Source organism: Manihot esculenta, chromosome 14 (genome assembly GCF_001659605.2).
Source record: "Manihot esculenta cultivar AM560-2 chromosome 14, M.esculenta_v8, whole genome shotgun sequence".
Taxonomy (NCBI): Eukaryota; Viridiplantae; Streptophyta; class Magnoliopsida; order Malpighiales; family Euphorbiaceae; genus Manihot; species Manihot esculenta.
The window spans coordinates 15556760-15569614 of record NC_035174.2 but is presented as its reverse complement, the minus strand read 5'-3'; the positions used below and the strand labels follow the sequence as shown (position 1 = coordinate 15569614).

Genomic DNA, 12855 nt, shown 5'->3' with positions numbered 1-12855 from the left:
ATTAAATGAAAATTAAATTTAAAAAATTAATTTATTATTAAAAATTTAATAAAAAGTTACCATATAAATTTTATCAAATATCAAGGACGTAACTCTAAATTACCATACAGTTTTTACTGATATGTGAAATAAGAAAACCAACTATACGTAATTGCATGTATTTTAGCTTCAAACTGCTTTTCATCATAGTATTTGTAATTAATATCATCTTGTAATTTTTTTATTATAATGAAATCCTATTTATGAAATAGTTTTAGATTTATATCCATTTAAATTTATATATTTTTAATAAAAAATTAAATAAATTCAATTCAATTATTTTTACCAATTAAATTCTTATATTTTTATTTAAAATTAAATAAACTTTTATTTAATATAATATTATTTTTTTAATAATGAAAATATTTTTTATATAAAAAATTCATTTTTGTAATTTTAAAAATTATTTATTATATTTATGTATTTTTTAAAATTTTATGTTAATTAAAATACTAAATTTTTTATATTTTAAATTATAAAAATAATATGTTATTATTAGAAATTATATTTTATTTTTTACAAATTAATATTATATTATACTAGAACTTATTCTACTCCTAATAAAAATATAAGATTTAATTTAACTTATTTAACTCTTAAAAAAATACAAAAATTTTTAAAATTTAATATTTAAAGTCAAATATTATTCATTAAATATATTACTTACTTATTATAATTTTAAGAATTATTATTATTATTATTATTATTATAAGGTGAGATTTAGTGATTTTGACCTTTTTAATTATTGTCCAATTATATCATCACTACATTTTAATATATTTCAATGTGTGAAAGTTTATATAACCACGTTAATTGCTAACATTAAATAAATTAAAGAAAAAGCAAAAAAAAAACTAGTTATTTTTTTATTATTCATTAATTATTTTATTTTATATTTATTTATTTTATTTTTAAAAACCAATAATAAGTAAAATTTTTACTAAATAAAATATTTAAATTGAGTTTGATAATAGTAGCTTATAGTAATTATAATATGAAAATAATAATAATATTTAACAAATACAACTAAAGTTTTTTTTTTTTTGAAATGAAAAATACAACTAAAGTTAAAATTAATATTATTCATATTAATATTTAAAAATATATGAATTATTTGAATTTAGTTAATATTGAATATTTATTTAATATTTAAATGAGATATAATTTCATACTTCTAACTATGTTTTATAATATATGAGATTACAGTTTAAATTCAACGGCCATTTTTCTTTAAAAAAAAACAATTCAAAAGAAAATAATGATCGAAAAGTGAAAGAAACTACCCGAATTCCACGAATCACTCCCTCTCTCTGATTAGAGAATTACTAATAATAATTTCTTTTATTTTAAATCTTCTCTGCTCCAGACTTCTCACCTCTCCTCCAACCTGGCCATTCTTTAAACGCGTTAACGCGTTTCCTTGTCGTTACTCTCTGCATATAATCCTCCCTCTCTTTGTCGAAATTGGCAGGTGCAGAAATTTTCATCGCCCAATTCTCTCTCTGCATCTGTGCAATTCTTCTCTCTTTTCTCAAACCCAAATCCAATTTCACTGGATTAGAAACCAGAAGCAACGAATCACAAGCAAGGATATGCCCTTGTTGGAGGAAGAGCTTTTCCCTTCCACGCCTGGCAAGTTCAAGATCGACCGTGCTCACACCATGGGCCGCCATTTCCATCGGTGTTTTGCCTCTACAAGTACCATGTTCTTGTGGGCTCTTTTCTTGATTGCTTTGACCGCTTCGTATTTGAGTTTCCAGAGCTTTATTGATTCCGGTAGCAAGTATTTATCCGCTTCTTGGGGCGGTATTCAGTGGGAGAAACAAGTCCGGAATTCTGCCCAGATCCAACGAGCCGGTGGCATGTCCGTTCTTGTGACTGGAGCTGCTGGTTTCGTCGGTACCCATGTGTCTTTAGCGCTCAAGAAACGCGGAGACGGCGTCGTTGGACTCGATAATTTTAACAACTATTACGATCCATCGTTGAAGAAAGCTCGTAAATCTCTTCTTGCCAAACACGGGATCTTTATCGTCGAAGGCGATGTCAACGACGCGCGTCTCTTAACCAAGCTGTTTGATGTGGTGGCTTTCACTCATGTGATGCACTTGGCGGCTCAAGCAGGAGTCAGATACGCCATGGAGAATCCTCACTCGTATGTTCATTCTAATATAGCCGGCTTGGTCACGCTTCTTGAGGTTTGCAAATCGGCTGATCCCCAGCCGGCGATTGTTTGGGCTTCGTCCAGCTCAGTTTACGGCTTGAACGAAAAAGTTCCTTTCTCTGAATCTGATCGGACCGACCAACCGGCGAGTCTCTACGCGGCGACGAAAAAGGCCGGCGAGGAAATCACCCACACATACAACCACATTTACGGTCTCTCAATTACTGGGTTAAGATTCTTCACTGTGTATGGCCCTTGGGGAAGACCCGACATGGCTTATTTCACGTTCACGAGAAGTATTTTACAGGGGAAACCGATCACGATATACCGGGGCAAGAACCGGGTAGACCTGGCCCGAGATTTCACCTTCATTGATGATATTGTTAAAGGCTGTGTCGGTTCTTTGGATACTGCAGGAAAGAGCACAGGTTCCGGCGGTAAAAAGCGGGGACCGGCACAATATCGGATCTTCAATCTGGGGAATACGTCACCGGTAACGGTACCGACGCTGGTGAGTATATTGGAGAAGCACTTGAAAATGAAAGCGAAGAGGAAGATCGTGGATATGCCAGGAAACGGTGACGTACCATTCACTCACGCGAATATTAGCTTGGCCCGAAGAGAACTCGGGTACAAACCCACAACCGATTTGCAAACCGGATTGAAGAAATTCGTTAAGTGGTATCTCACGTATTATGGCTACAATCACGGAAAAGTTGTAAATTAAGGTATTTTTATTTTTTTATTTTTTTTATAGGCATTCTTGTTTTCCTAAAAATCAAGGAGAAATGGTAAAAAAAAGAAAAAAAAAATACTCATTTAATTTCTTTTTTTAGTAGGGCAATCGTCTCTTTCTTTTACTTTAATAAGTAACGCCGGAAATTTATTTAAATATCACCATAGCAAATTCTTACATGCTTATAAATAATATTTTTATTTAATTTTTTAATAATAATTAATATAAAATTATTAATTTTTATTTTAAACTTTATCAAAAAAAATTATCAAAAAATTTATATTTTAATTATATTATAATTTTATTTTAAACTTTTAAATTATTATTAATTTTATTTTAAAATTTATCATAGTATATTGATGTAATATTGATATGATAAATAATATAATAATTTTATTAATTTTTAATAATATAAATAATGATAGTATATAATTTAAGTAATTTAAAAGGTTATATTTTAATTAATATAAAAAAATATAAAATATAATTATAATAAAATTAAAAATAGGATTTTTTTTTTTGCCATTAAAAGGTAAAACAATGGAACATCAGCGTACGGCATCCACTGGATTGGGTTAAATCCAAGGGCTGATATCTATTATTTTCAACGCCAGCTGTAAAGTCTTTACGTTTGGCTTTGAGCTGTATGAGATGAACTTGGCTGTTTGCCGACAATCATGTGTCCCATTAGCGCTGTTTTGTACTGTTTGCTTTCTTTTGTTTTTAAATGTTTTTGTCTCAGACGGGGGTGCTACTGTCATTAATTTTCTTTTTATTATTACAATTTTTTAAAAAATTAGTATTTATATTGTATTTTTTTTAAAAATAAATCTGAGAAATAAAAAACATTTTTCCTCTTTTACTTTTATTAATGATTAAAATAAAAAGGAAGGTAAAGGGAAGCCAAGCCACCGACAGTTTTGATTAGTAAAATGTGGATCTGCAAGACTGGTTATTTTATTTATTTATTTAAAAAAAAATTAAAGATGGGAATATTGGAATCTAATAAGGTATTATAATTTGAAAAGTACAAATAAAGACATTTCATCCACCGACTGAGCGTGGGCCAAGCCGTTAGCACATAAGACGTGGACAGCTTCCATTGCCGATTAGGATAATATTTAAAACTAATGTATTATTCTCAATACTTATTTTTAAATTTATAATAACAAATTAAAAATAAAATATTATTTTAAAAATAATTGATAATTTAAAATCAATAAAAAGAAAATAAATTTATTTTTATAAAACATATTATATTATTTGAGTTTTGTATTAGGACTTGTTAATTAATAAATATTAATTGGGATTACTTTAATATCATTCATAAAATATTTTATCTCAAGTATCAGAGATCTAGAATTGAAAAAACAAAAAAATCCAATACCCACCACATGTCAGCCCAACAAACATCAAGAGTTAAGCCTGAGCTTAGAGGAGTATTGCCGGCGATGGCCAAGGAGAAGTATCACCGGCCACAAATAGAACCTACCCTCAAATCCCAAGTCTCTAGCAAAACAACAGGCTTTGAAACCCACTCAGTAACCTATCTCAAAGCAATCAAAATAAAATAAAGTAAAAAAAATAATAATAATAATAATCATGTCTACACCATTGAATGAGAACTTTTAGGTAATCAGGTCATCGGAGCTAATGGAAAAGGGTTCAGTCTACACCGCCAGATATGACTCTAACTATATTGAATAACGGATTTGACTCTAACTATAAATTTGAAATAGATGTAAGTTCAATTCGCCAATGGAAATACCCAAAGGAAAGGTAAACTTGAGCTGAAATTTAAAACATAATATTGGGCATTTAATAAAATCGCTAGAACAATTAAAATGAGGGGCCATGCATAATTTTCCATGCAAAATAAAAAATATTGCGTATAGAATAGCATAGGATATATGCTATTTAATTTACAAGAGGGGAAAAATCTCTCTCTAGTTTCTTCCACATAGAGAATAATTATGTCCAAAAAAAAAATTTTTTTTTTCTTTTTTGATAATTTCATCCTTGCTTCTGTCTGCCACATAAGTTGGTGGGACTTCCAACTTCCTACTATTCATTAAGTGGGTCTCCTTCACACTTTCGAGTGGTTTTATTTATATCTTTTTGTTTCTAGTAAAGTGAAAAATTTGAGCATAAAATAAAAAGGTGTTTTATTTAATTTAATTATTTATTTAAATTAAACTCCTAAATTAAATTTCGGTATCTGCCAAAGGCTGTCAATCTTTTTTTTATTATTATTATTCACTATCAGCGATAAGTGTAATCTAATTATTGCGGAATGTCAGAAAAACAATACTCCTTTTTTTTTTTTTCCTTTTCTTCTTCATTTTGCTGGTTCTGTTATGAGCACTTTATGGTTGGTAGTAATTTCTGCTGGAAAATCTCTTGGCGTCCAACTGGTGCTTCCCCTGGCAATTTCGGATCCGTTCTCCAAGAGGAGCAAGTGTTCCAACTCTATCACTTTATCATTACTATTATGACGGACTCCATCTTTAACAATCCTGGCCAGAGACTGCAGTACGCTATCTGTGGTACACTCTTTCCTGTACTCCAAAGTTATGGCAGAAAGCTTGTGATGTTCTACACAAGAGCGGGGAACAACCTGAAAGAAAGGAATAGAAACTTGTCATTTAATTGTGATAAAATTTTACAACCAAACGTAGAATTTTTAGCATGTTTGTTATGTCGAAAGAAATGGGAAGTGTCTCGAACTCAAGGATGTGCATATTGCGAAGGGAAGGCAACGCAAAGCGTAGAAGTATATACCTTGAACATTAGCAGCATTAATTTTCTCAAAGTTCGAGTCTTTTGATGAACCAAAAAAAGAAATGAAAAGAAAATTACCCACCTCAAGAATCCAGTTAATGTACTGAACATGGTTCACATGCTGATTGAGATCAAGCTGATCCCATTCAGGCTGTAGTAGAAGCAAATACAGTCAATCACTTAAACAAGGCAAAGCATTGGAAGAAAAAGAAAAGGCCAGAGCATTAATTTATTGAAGCATGGAGAAACATCATACAGATAACTTACTTTTACACCTTCTCGAGCAAAATCCGCTGTATCAACATCGAGTCGTAGCAATTTTCTGCTATCCTTAACAATGATAGGATCACAATTCCTCATGTGAGGAGCTAACTCGTCTCTGATTTCTTCTTTAAGCTTGGATAACTTCCTTGTCTTCTTATTCATTAATACCCATAAACTGCAGGTTTAAATTTTTTAAAGAAAGGTGAGAAAATAGCAAGTTAACCAATAAATGACGATTAAAGAAAATAATCTTAATTTCTACGGATAATCAAGAAAAGAAATTCAACCTGGTTGCTTGAGCCAATGTACTCCCTGTCTTACCGTCACGAACAACCCAGTCTCGACCTACGCTATTTTGTCCTGATGGATAAAACCATGTGTCCACCTCTACACAATCATGCCTTGCAGTGGATAAACAGTATCAGATGGGTGATTACAATGGAGGGTTTTAGAAAGATGGAAGACTAAAAATTAATTAAACTGCAAAATCAGAAAGTTACCAGGAAGGATAGCTATCCACCACTATCTGCAAAGTGGAGGTTACCCATATCAAATCCTGTCTACTCATTTCTGGTGTTGAACCAAAACCATCAGCCGATATACCTATAACTCTACACTGTTCAAGTGCTGTGTCCTAAACACCAAAACAAATATCAAAGACTAATCATAGAATTTATGCAGAAGAAAATGAAGTTCAAGTTTAACCTGTAAATAATTGGTCAAGGCAGCCAAGGAAAGTTTTCCGTCAAAGCAAATTTCAAATGATCTAACCAAAAAGTTTTGCCTGTAAACGAGGCCATCTTGCAGCAATCTTCCACTTCCACCGCTAATATTTGATTTCCAAGAATCCAATTTCTGCCTTTCCTCACCAGTGGCTACATTCACAAAACCAAAATGCTTCTTCCGAACATCATATTCTTGGGATATAATCTTCCTTCTTGATGATGCTGAAGCCATACGCATCTCATCCTTGACAGCTTTCTTCATTTGGTTGATTTCTTTATTTTGAAAGGATTCGACTTGGAAGTGCTTGTTAACTAGCAAGAATCCCCTAGCAGTAGTAGCCATTTTCCTTTTTCTGCTGAGCTTCAACTAATTTCAGGTAATATATATAGAGAGAGAGAGGGGCAATTGTTACCATGTCTAACTGGCCTAATATTTTCCTTTATCCAATCGGATTAAACTTTAATCAGTCCATTTTGAATAGTCTACAATTAAGATTTAAATTTGAAAATTAGTATCCGAATTCAAATTTTATATATTAAATAGATATTATTTAAATATATTTATATAAATAAATAATTTAAATAATAAATATTCTATAATAGTATTTATAAACTTTTTTATATGATTTTATTTAAAAATTAGAATTTAAATTTTTTAGAGATATTAATTTTTTTAAATGAAAATTATTAATATTTTTTTATAATTTATTAATTAAAACATTTAAAATAATTTTTAATTGAATTTAAAATGAATTAATATATTAATAATAGTAATTGAATTTAAATTTAGGTGGTTTGATTTCCACAGTTTACATGTTGCCCATCTATGAGAGAAAACAGACCTGGATTGTCCATATATGAGAAATGTAGTTGTCGTCATCTGCCACATGGAAACTGTTTAACGTCCCATCAAAAGTATATGTAACTACCAAAAAATCCGTCATATTCATGTGAATGGTAAAAAAATTCATGTGGTGTGTATTTGAAAATATTTTGTTACATATTTAAATTTAAGTCAATTTAAATGTCGTTTTTAGAATAGCAAGGAAAACGTGAACGGCAGGATTCAAACCTGCGCGGGCAGAGCCCACATGATTTCTAGTCATGCCCGATAACCACTCCGGCACGTCCACGGCGATGCGTTCACTTTTTTCAGGTCTTACTTGTGACGTCACTTCTCCGGTAACACATCCATAGCCGTCTCGGACTCGGAGTTGAGGAGGGAGAGAAGAAGAATCTAACGGGAGGTCAGATATGGTGGTTTAGTTTTCAATTTGCACTTCTCGATGGCTTGGCAATGAGAGGGTAGGATTTTTTATTGTTTATTTACTGGTTAGAATATTGAAATTTAACATCGAAACTCGAACTTATTTGTGTTCTTCTGCATTTCAAGAGCATGTCTAATAATTAATGCTTGAAATGAATGATGAGATATTATAGTAACTTAATGTAATCGATATCAGAACTTGATTTAGTTTGCCTGACTTTTGATTTTAATTTCTATGATTTCTGACTTTTGGTTCAAGTTAACGTTGTGATTGGCGCTATTTGAACTCCGTATATTTTTGTCACTATTCTCGGCCTTCTTAACTATCTAAGCTTCTGGGTATTGAAGCAGACAAATGCATATTTGCTCCAAAATCATACAAGGCAATTAGCAAAGTGCTTTTTGCAATTTTTTACAATATAAATTAGGTAGTAATTAGTAGATTTTTTTAAAAGTATAAGTGCCTTTAATCTATTTTTTAAAATAGAAAAATTAATTATTGAATTTTATCATATTATAAGAATTAAATAATAATTTTTTCTATAAATTAGTGGTTAAGCCTGTCTTTTACTTTCTTTGTATTTACCTAACAATTTTGTTCCATAATCCACATTTTATATTTTGACTGAAGGCACCTTATAGGCATTCTGAGCTTTTTTTGCTGTTACAATTGATTATGAATGTATATTTTTGTCTGGTGATTATCTAATATTAATTAGTTTATTGCCGTAGGAATGGATATTAGATTGTTACAACCAAAAGAAGCTTGTTGATATCGATAGTTACTTGATGCATTCTGGAAAACCATGGTGGACAGGCTACGTTACATTTGAAACTAGTAGTGTTAATGTCTTTATATGTATCTTTCCTTTTTTCTTTTTTATTTTTTTAATCCAGATACTTAATGCTCTTATAAATCCCATATGATGAATATTTTTAACATACTTTACTTATTCCTTGGATTTACCCTGTCTGTCACTTCTTTGTTTAGCAATTAATGTTTAAGACCAAACATAGCCAAACCCCACAACCTTCACCCCTCATTTCCTTGGCAAAGGCCACTTATCATTTTTGCTTTTTCATGCATGACATTGCTGTGAATGTTGTAAAGACACGTGAATTTCTAACTCTGACCTTTTTGTAATGGATTATTTGATTGCTAATTGGTATTATCTAAAATCTTAAAACACTATGCTTTGGATTATGTGCAAATGAACCTACTACACTATTATGTTTTGTGCATGTTGCCAGCCATGTAAAAGTATGAATAACAGGTGTGCTAATTGCTATATGTCCTTTGGCGTGTGGATCTTTTCTTTCTGTTTATTTTTTGGGAATCTCCAGAGGATTTTAATGAAAATTTACAAGAGTATATTTTAATACCCGATCCAAAATATTAATTGGATAGGCAATTTGGCATGGTCTACAATTTTCTTTATGTTATTGATGTCAATAATAGATGATGCCCTGTGTATTCCCGAGGACATGAGTGTTTACTGTTTAGTGATTAATATGTGAATTTATAGTATTTTCCTTTTAAGGTCTAAGAATTATATCATTACTTAGCCATATCTGATAATATACTTCTTGACTAGTAATCAATATTCAAAGTGCTTTAATTTGATAAGTTAAGTATATACCTCTATTTTCCCACTTTTGGTCTTGAAAAGAAGTTGATTTTCTAAATACAAAGAATGCTTGCAGATCAAAAGCAATCGTCACCTAGAAAATATGAGAAATAAGTTGAAAGAGGATCATATTCCAAACCAATTGCTCATTGTCTTCAAAAGTTATTGTTAGTGATAATCTGAGATCCAAAAAATAGGGTTTTACAAAGGGTTTGTAAGCTTGGTCCGAGAGAAGGAGGTTCATCTCCTTTTATTCTTTTCCTTTGTCTGCCAGTGACGTGTAACGGCCTCACTGCCATTGGGCCACCTGTCTCTGCCGTGCGGATACGGACGTACGAAAATATCAGATATCTGCTCCATGCGTAACGACCATTTAATTCTCTCCAGTACGCGTGTAAGCAAGTCTGCTGGATATGTGGGCCGGATATCTCTTCTCCTACGGGGCCCTATTATCGAGCATAACGTAAGGGGACTGGTCCAAGGGAGGTCCGACCTCGAGGCCGGATGATCAAGCCCCAATCCTCATGGCCGAGTGATCCAGGCCGGGTTGTTGGAGGAGCATCTTGTCCTTTGGATAAGGGTTGTTGTTATGGGCCGGGCCTTATACCGAACTGAGGAAACCCATCAATCATCAATTGTCCCTTTACCTTCTCATCAGTTATTATATGAATGATGAGGGGGTAAATATCGAGGATCTTTATGACCGCGCTGTAATACCCGGCTAGACCCCGGCATCGGAATTTCTACCTTCCGACAAAATCTCCGTTAGAATCCGGAATTTCTCGGACGTCGGAGCCTTCTAGAAGGGTAAAATAAGGTTTTCATAAAATGTTTTTAATGCTTTTATGGTTTTAACAAAGAAAGAAAATTGAGTTTTGAAAGAAAAAGTCATGGAGGAAAAATCCAGGTTTAGCCGCCGAACATGGGGAGCTTGTGGAAGCTCTTTTGGCCCCCAAGGTGGTCTGGCCAGCCACCTATAAAAGGCCAATTGTCCGAAAATGGGCGAGTTTTCTGTCTCTATTTTTGGGCATAGGTGAGATTTCGCCCTCCTTTGGTTGATTTTATGATTTCCTTCAAATCTTACTAGTTTTTGACAAGCTTTTATCTTGTTTTGAAGTTTTTAAGCTCAAAATCGAAGTTTTGAAGTTTGGAGACCTCCGGAGACCCTTTCTCCTAATCTCCAAGTTTGGGTCATGCCTACCCTCGATCTTCAAGAGGTAAGTGTAGATCCACGCCTTTTATGATGTTTTAAGTAAGTTTTAAGAAGGGATTAAGGGTTTTGATGCATGTTTAGAGTAGATATAAAATGTTAGGGTTATGTTAGTTTAATGATAAATGTGTTGATATGTTGTTGTTTGTTGGGGTTTAAGCTAGTTTTATGCCCCTATATGCTTGAATATGTGTTTTTGCATGTTTGAGAAGTTGAGTGTGAGTTATAAGGGTTTTGGGTGGCTGGATGAGAGAGGCAGAATCGGGTTCTGCCATTCTGGAGAATTCAGGTTCGGCCGCCGAAACCATGTTCGGCCGCCGAACCTGCCTGTGGAGGCAGCTTTAGGCCACCTAAACTCGCTCCCGAAAGTTGGACTTTCGGCTCTGGAGGAGAGTTTCGGCCGCTGAACCTGCCCCCGAAGGTTAGTGACTTTCAGATCTGTGAAGGCTTTTGGCCGTCGAACCTACCCCCGAAAGTGCCTGACTTTCGAATCTGTAGGGACCTTCGGCCGCCGAACCTGCCGCCGAAAGTCCCCTGCCCAGCCTTCCCTTGCCTATTTTGCATGCATATTTTATGGTGTTTTAGGGAATTTTTGGAGAGATGTTTAGAGTCCTTATAGAGTATGTTTGGTCCCTCATTTGAGTCCACCTATGTAGGATCGGACCTGAGGAACCGAGATGATCAGCAGTGAGTTAGCTGCTCCAGAGTCAGTTGAGTATCAGCCAGAGGTGAGTAGAACACAACTCTTTTTATTTCAAAGCAATTAAACTTTTAAGCATATGTTTAATAAATTGTTTTTACTGTTCTGCTCAATGGGATTTTGTAGCTCACCCCTTTTCCCTAACCCCCAGGTTTGCAGGATCAGAGATAGCACAGGAAGTCAGCAAGGGTAATGGCTATGTCATGTAATAGAGTAGTAGTGGACATGTAAAGTAATGTAATGAGGATTAGTATTGTGCTTGGCCCTAATGTTTATTGTTAATCCCTATTGTACATGATCTTTATGTAAATGTTTTAATGATGAGATATGTTGAATCAGGGTTGACATATGAGATGTTGACCCAACTGGAGCATTTGATGAGGGCTCTAGTAAGGGGTTTTATATATACAGTTATGATACATGTACAGGTCAAGCTTGGTATACGAAAAGTTTAAAATTTTTATGAAAATGTATGATTATGTATGGGATTTTATCAGATGTACATGATGTATGTTAGGCTTGCTACGGGTTCCGGCGACCTTAAGTCGATCTGAATCCTAGAGCCGGTAGCAGTCCGGTTTCCAAGTCGTTACATGCGCAACCCAAGGACTGCTTCCCTTAAAACGTCTCTTCTTCTCTCTCTTTCTCTTTACTATTTCAAAATTCAAATTTTCTTAGCTTTTGCAGAATCCTTCTTCTCCTCTGTTCTCTGTGCGTTCTGCCTGTTCTGTCTTCCTGCCGCCATCGTTGTCAAGGTACGCTTCTCCTTTCGCTATGGATAGCCCAAAGCTTCCTGACGTCATTAATCTAGAGTCTAGCATCACCCCTTCTACTTTAAAAAATTTCTTTTCTCGGGAGTATTTGGACACTCCCCTTTATCATATTCGAGCTCCTTACTGGAATGAGAGGATCGTTCTTCCCGATCCTCCTCCTTCCGGCTTAATAGACCCCTAGAAAGATCTTAGTCTAGTCTTTTTCGTCAAACAACGAGAATACAGTCTAACCTTCCCCTTTTCTCCTTTCTTCATTGAGGTCTTCCAGTACTTCGAGATAACCCCTCGAATGCTGGCTCTTAATTCCATTCTTTTCATGTGTTCTTTCGAATCTGTCTGTCTGAGCTAGAGGTTCACACCCACGACGCGTCTGTTTGTTACCTTTTTTAGGCTGGTTAGGGCAAGCCAAAGCTTTTATTATTTTGCCCCTCGTGGAGGGCTGTCCATCTTCTCGGGTCATAAGGACTCGATAAAGGGCTGGGTGGAAGGATTCGCTATGGTTGAGCTGAAGAAGGACTCTGGGTTGTCTTGGGAGGTGGAGCTCTCCTGGGAGGATGTCCCTCTAGGCTGT

General features: G+C 34.0%; 2 protein-coding genes, 1 long non-coding RNA gene and 1 other non-coding gene across 4 annotated transcripts; 2 read left to right on the top strand and 2 right to left on the bottom strand.

Moving 5' to 3' along the window:
• The first annotated feature begins 1376 nt into the window (after positions 1-1376).
• LOC110600041 (UDP-glucuronate 4-epimerase 1) lies at positions 1377-3035 on the top strand. The gene has a single exon (XM_021736734.2). The coding sequence runs from the start codon at positions 1632-1634 to the stop codon at positions 2925-2927; it is 1296 nt and encodes a 431-aa protein (XP_021592426.1). The 5' UTR covers positions 1377-1631; the 3' UTR covers positions 2928-3035.
• Positions 3036-5145: 2110 nt separating this feature from the next.
• Positions 5146-7081, bottom strand: LOC110631177 (palmitoyl-acyl carrier protein thioesterase, chloroplastic). The gene is made up of 6 exons (XM_021778913.2): positions 6687-7081; positions 6482-6615; positions 6269-6382; positions 5985-6156; positions 5800-5868; positions 5146-5553 (listed from the first exon to the last, which is right to left on the bottom strand). The coding sequence occupies exons 1-6, from the start codon at positions 7047-7049 to the stop codon at positions 5275-5277; spliced, it is 1131 nt and encodes a 376-aa protein (XP_021634605.1). The 5' UTR covers positions 7050-7081; the 3' UTR covers positions 5146-5274.
• Positions 7082-7747: 666 nt separating this feature from the next.
• Positions 7748-9163, top strand: LOC110600373. Its single transcript, XR_002485688.2, has 2 exons — positions 7748-8011; positions 8706-9163. It is a non-coding gene; the product is annotated as an uncharacterized LOC110600373 (long non-coding RNA).
• On the bottom strand, positions 7758-7839 carry TRNAS-AGA. Its single transcript has one exon. It is a non-coding gene; the product is annotated as a tRNA-Ser (tRNA).
• Positions 9164-12855: the final 3692 nt, after the last annotated feature.

Coding starts and splice junctions, on each gene's coding strand:
- LOC110600041 (XM_021736734.2), top strand. CDS start 1,632: ATGCCCTTGTTGGAGGAAGAGCTTTTCCCTTCCACGCCTGGCAAGTTC.
- LOC110631177 (XM_021778913.2), bottom strand. CDS start 7,049: ATGGCTACTACTGCTAGGGGATTCTTGCTAGTTAACAAGCACTTCCAA. Junction 6,383..6,481: donor GTGGATAGCTATCCTTCCTG/GTAACTTTCTGA, acceptor ATCCACTGCAAG/GCATGATTGTGTAGAGGTGG. Junction 5,869..5,984: donor TTGCTCGAGAAGGTGTAAAA/GTAAGTTATCTG, acceptor CTTCTACTACAG/CCTGAATGGGATCAGCTTGA.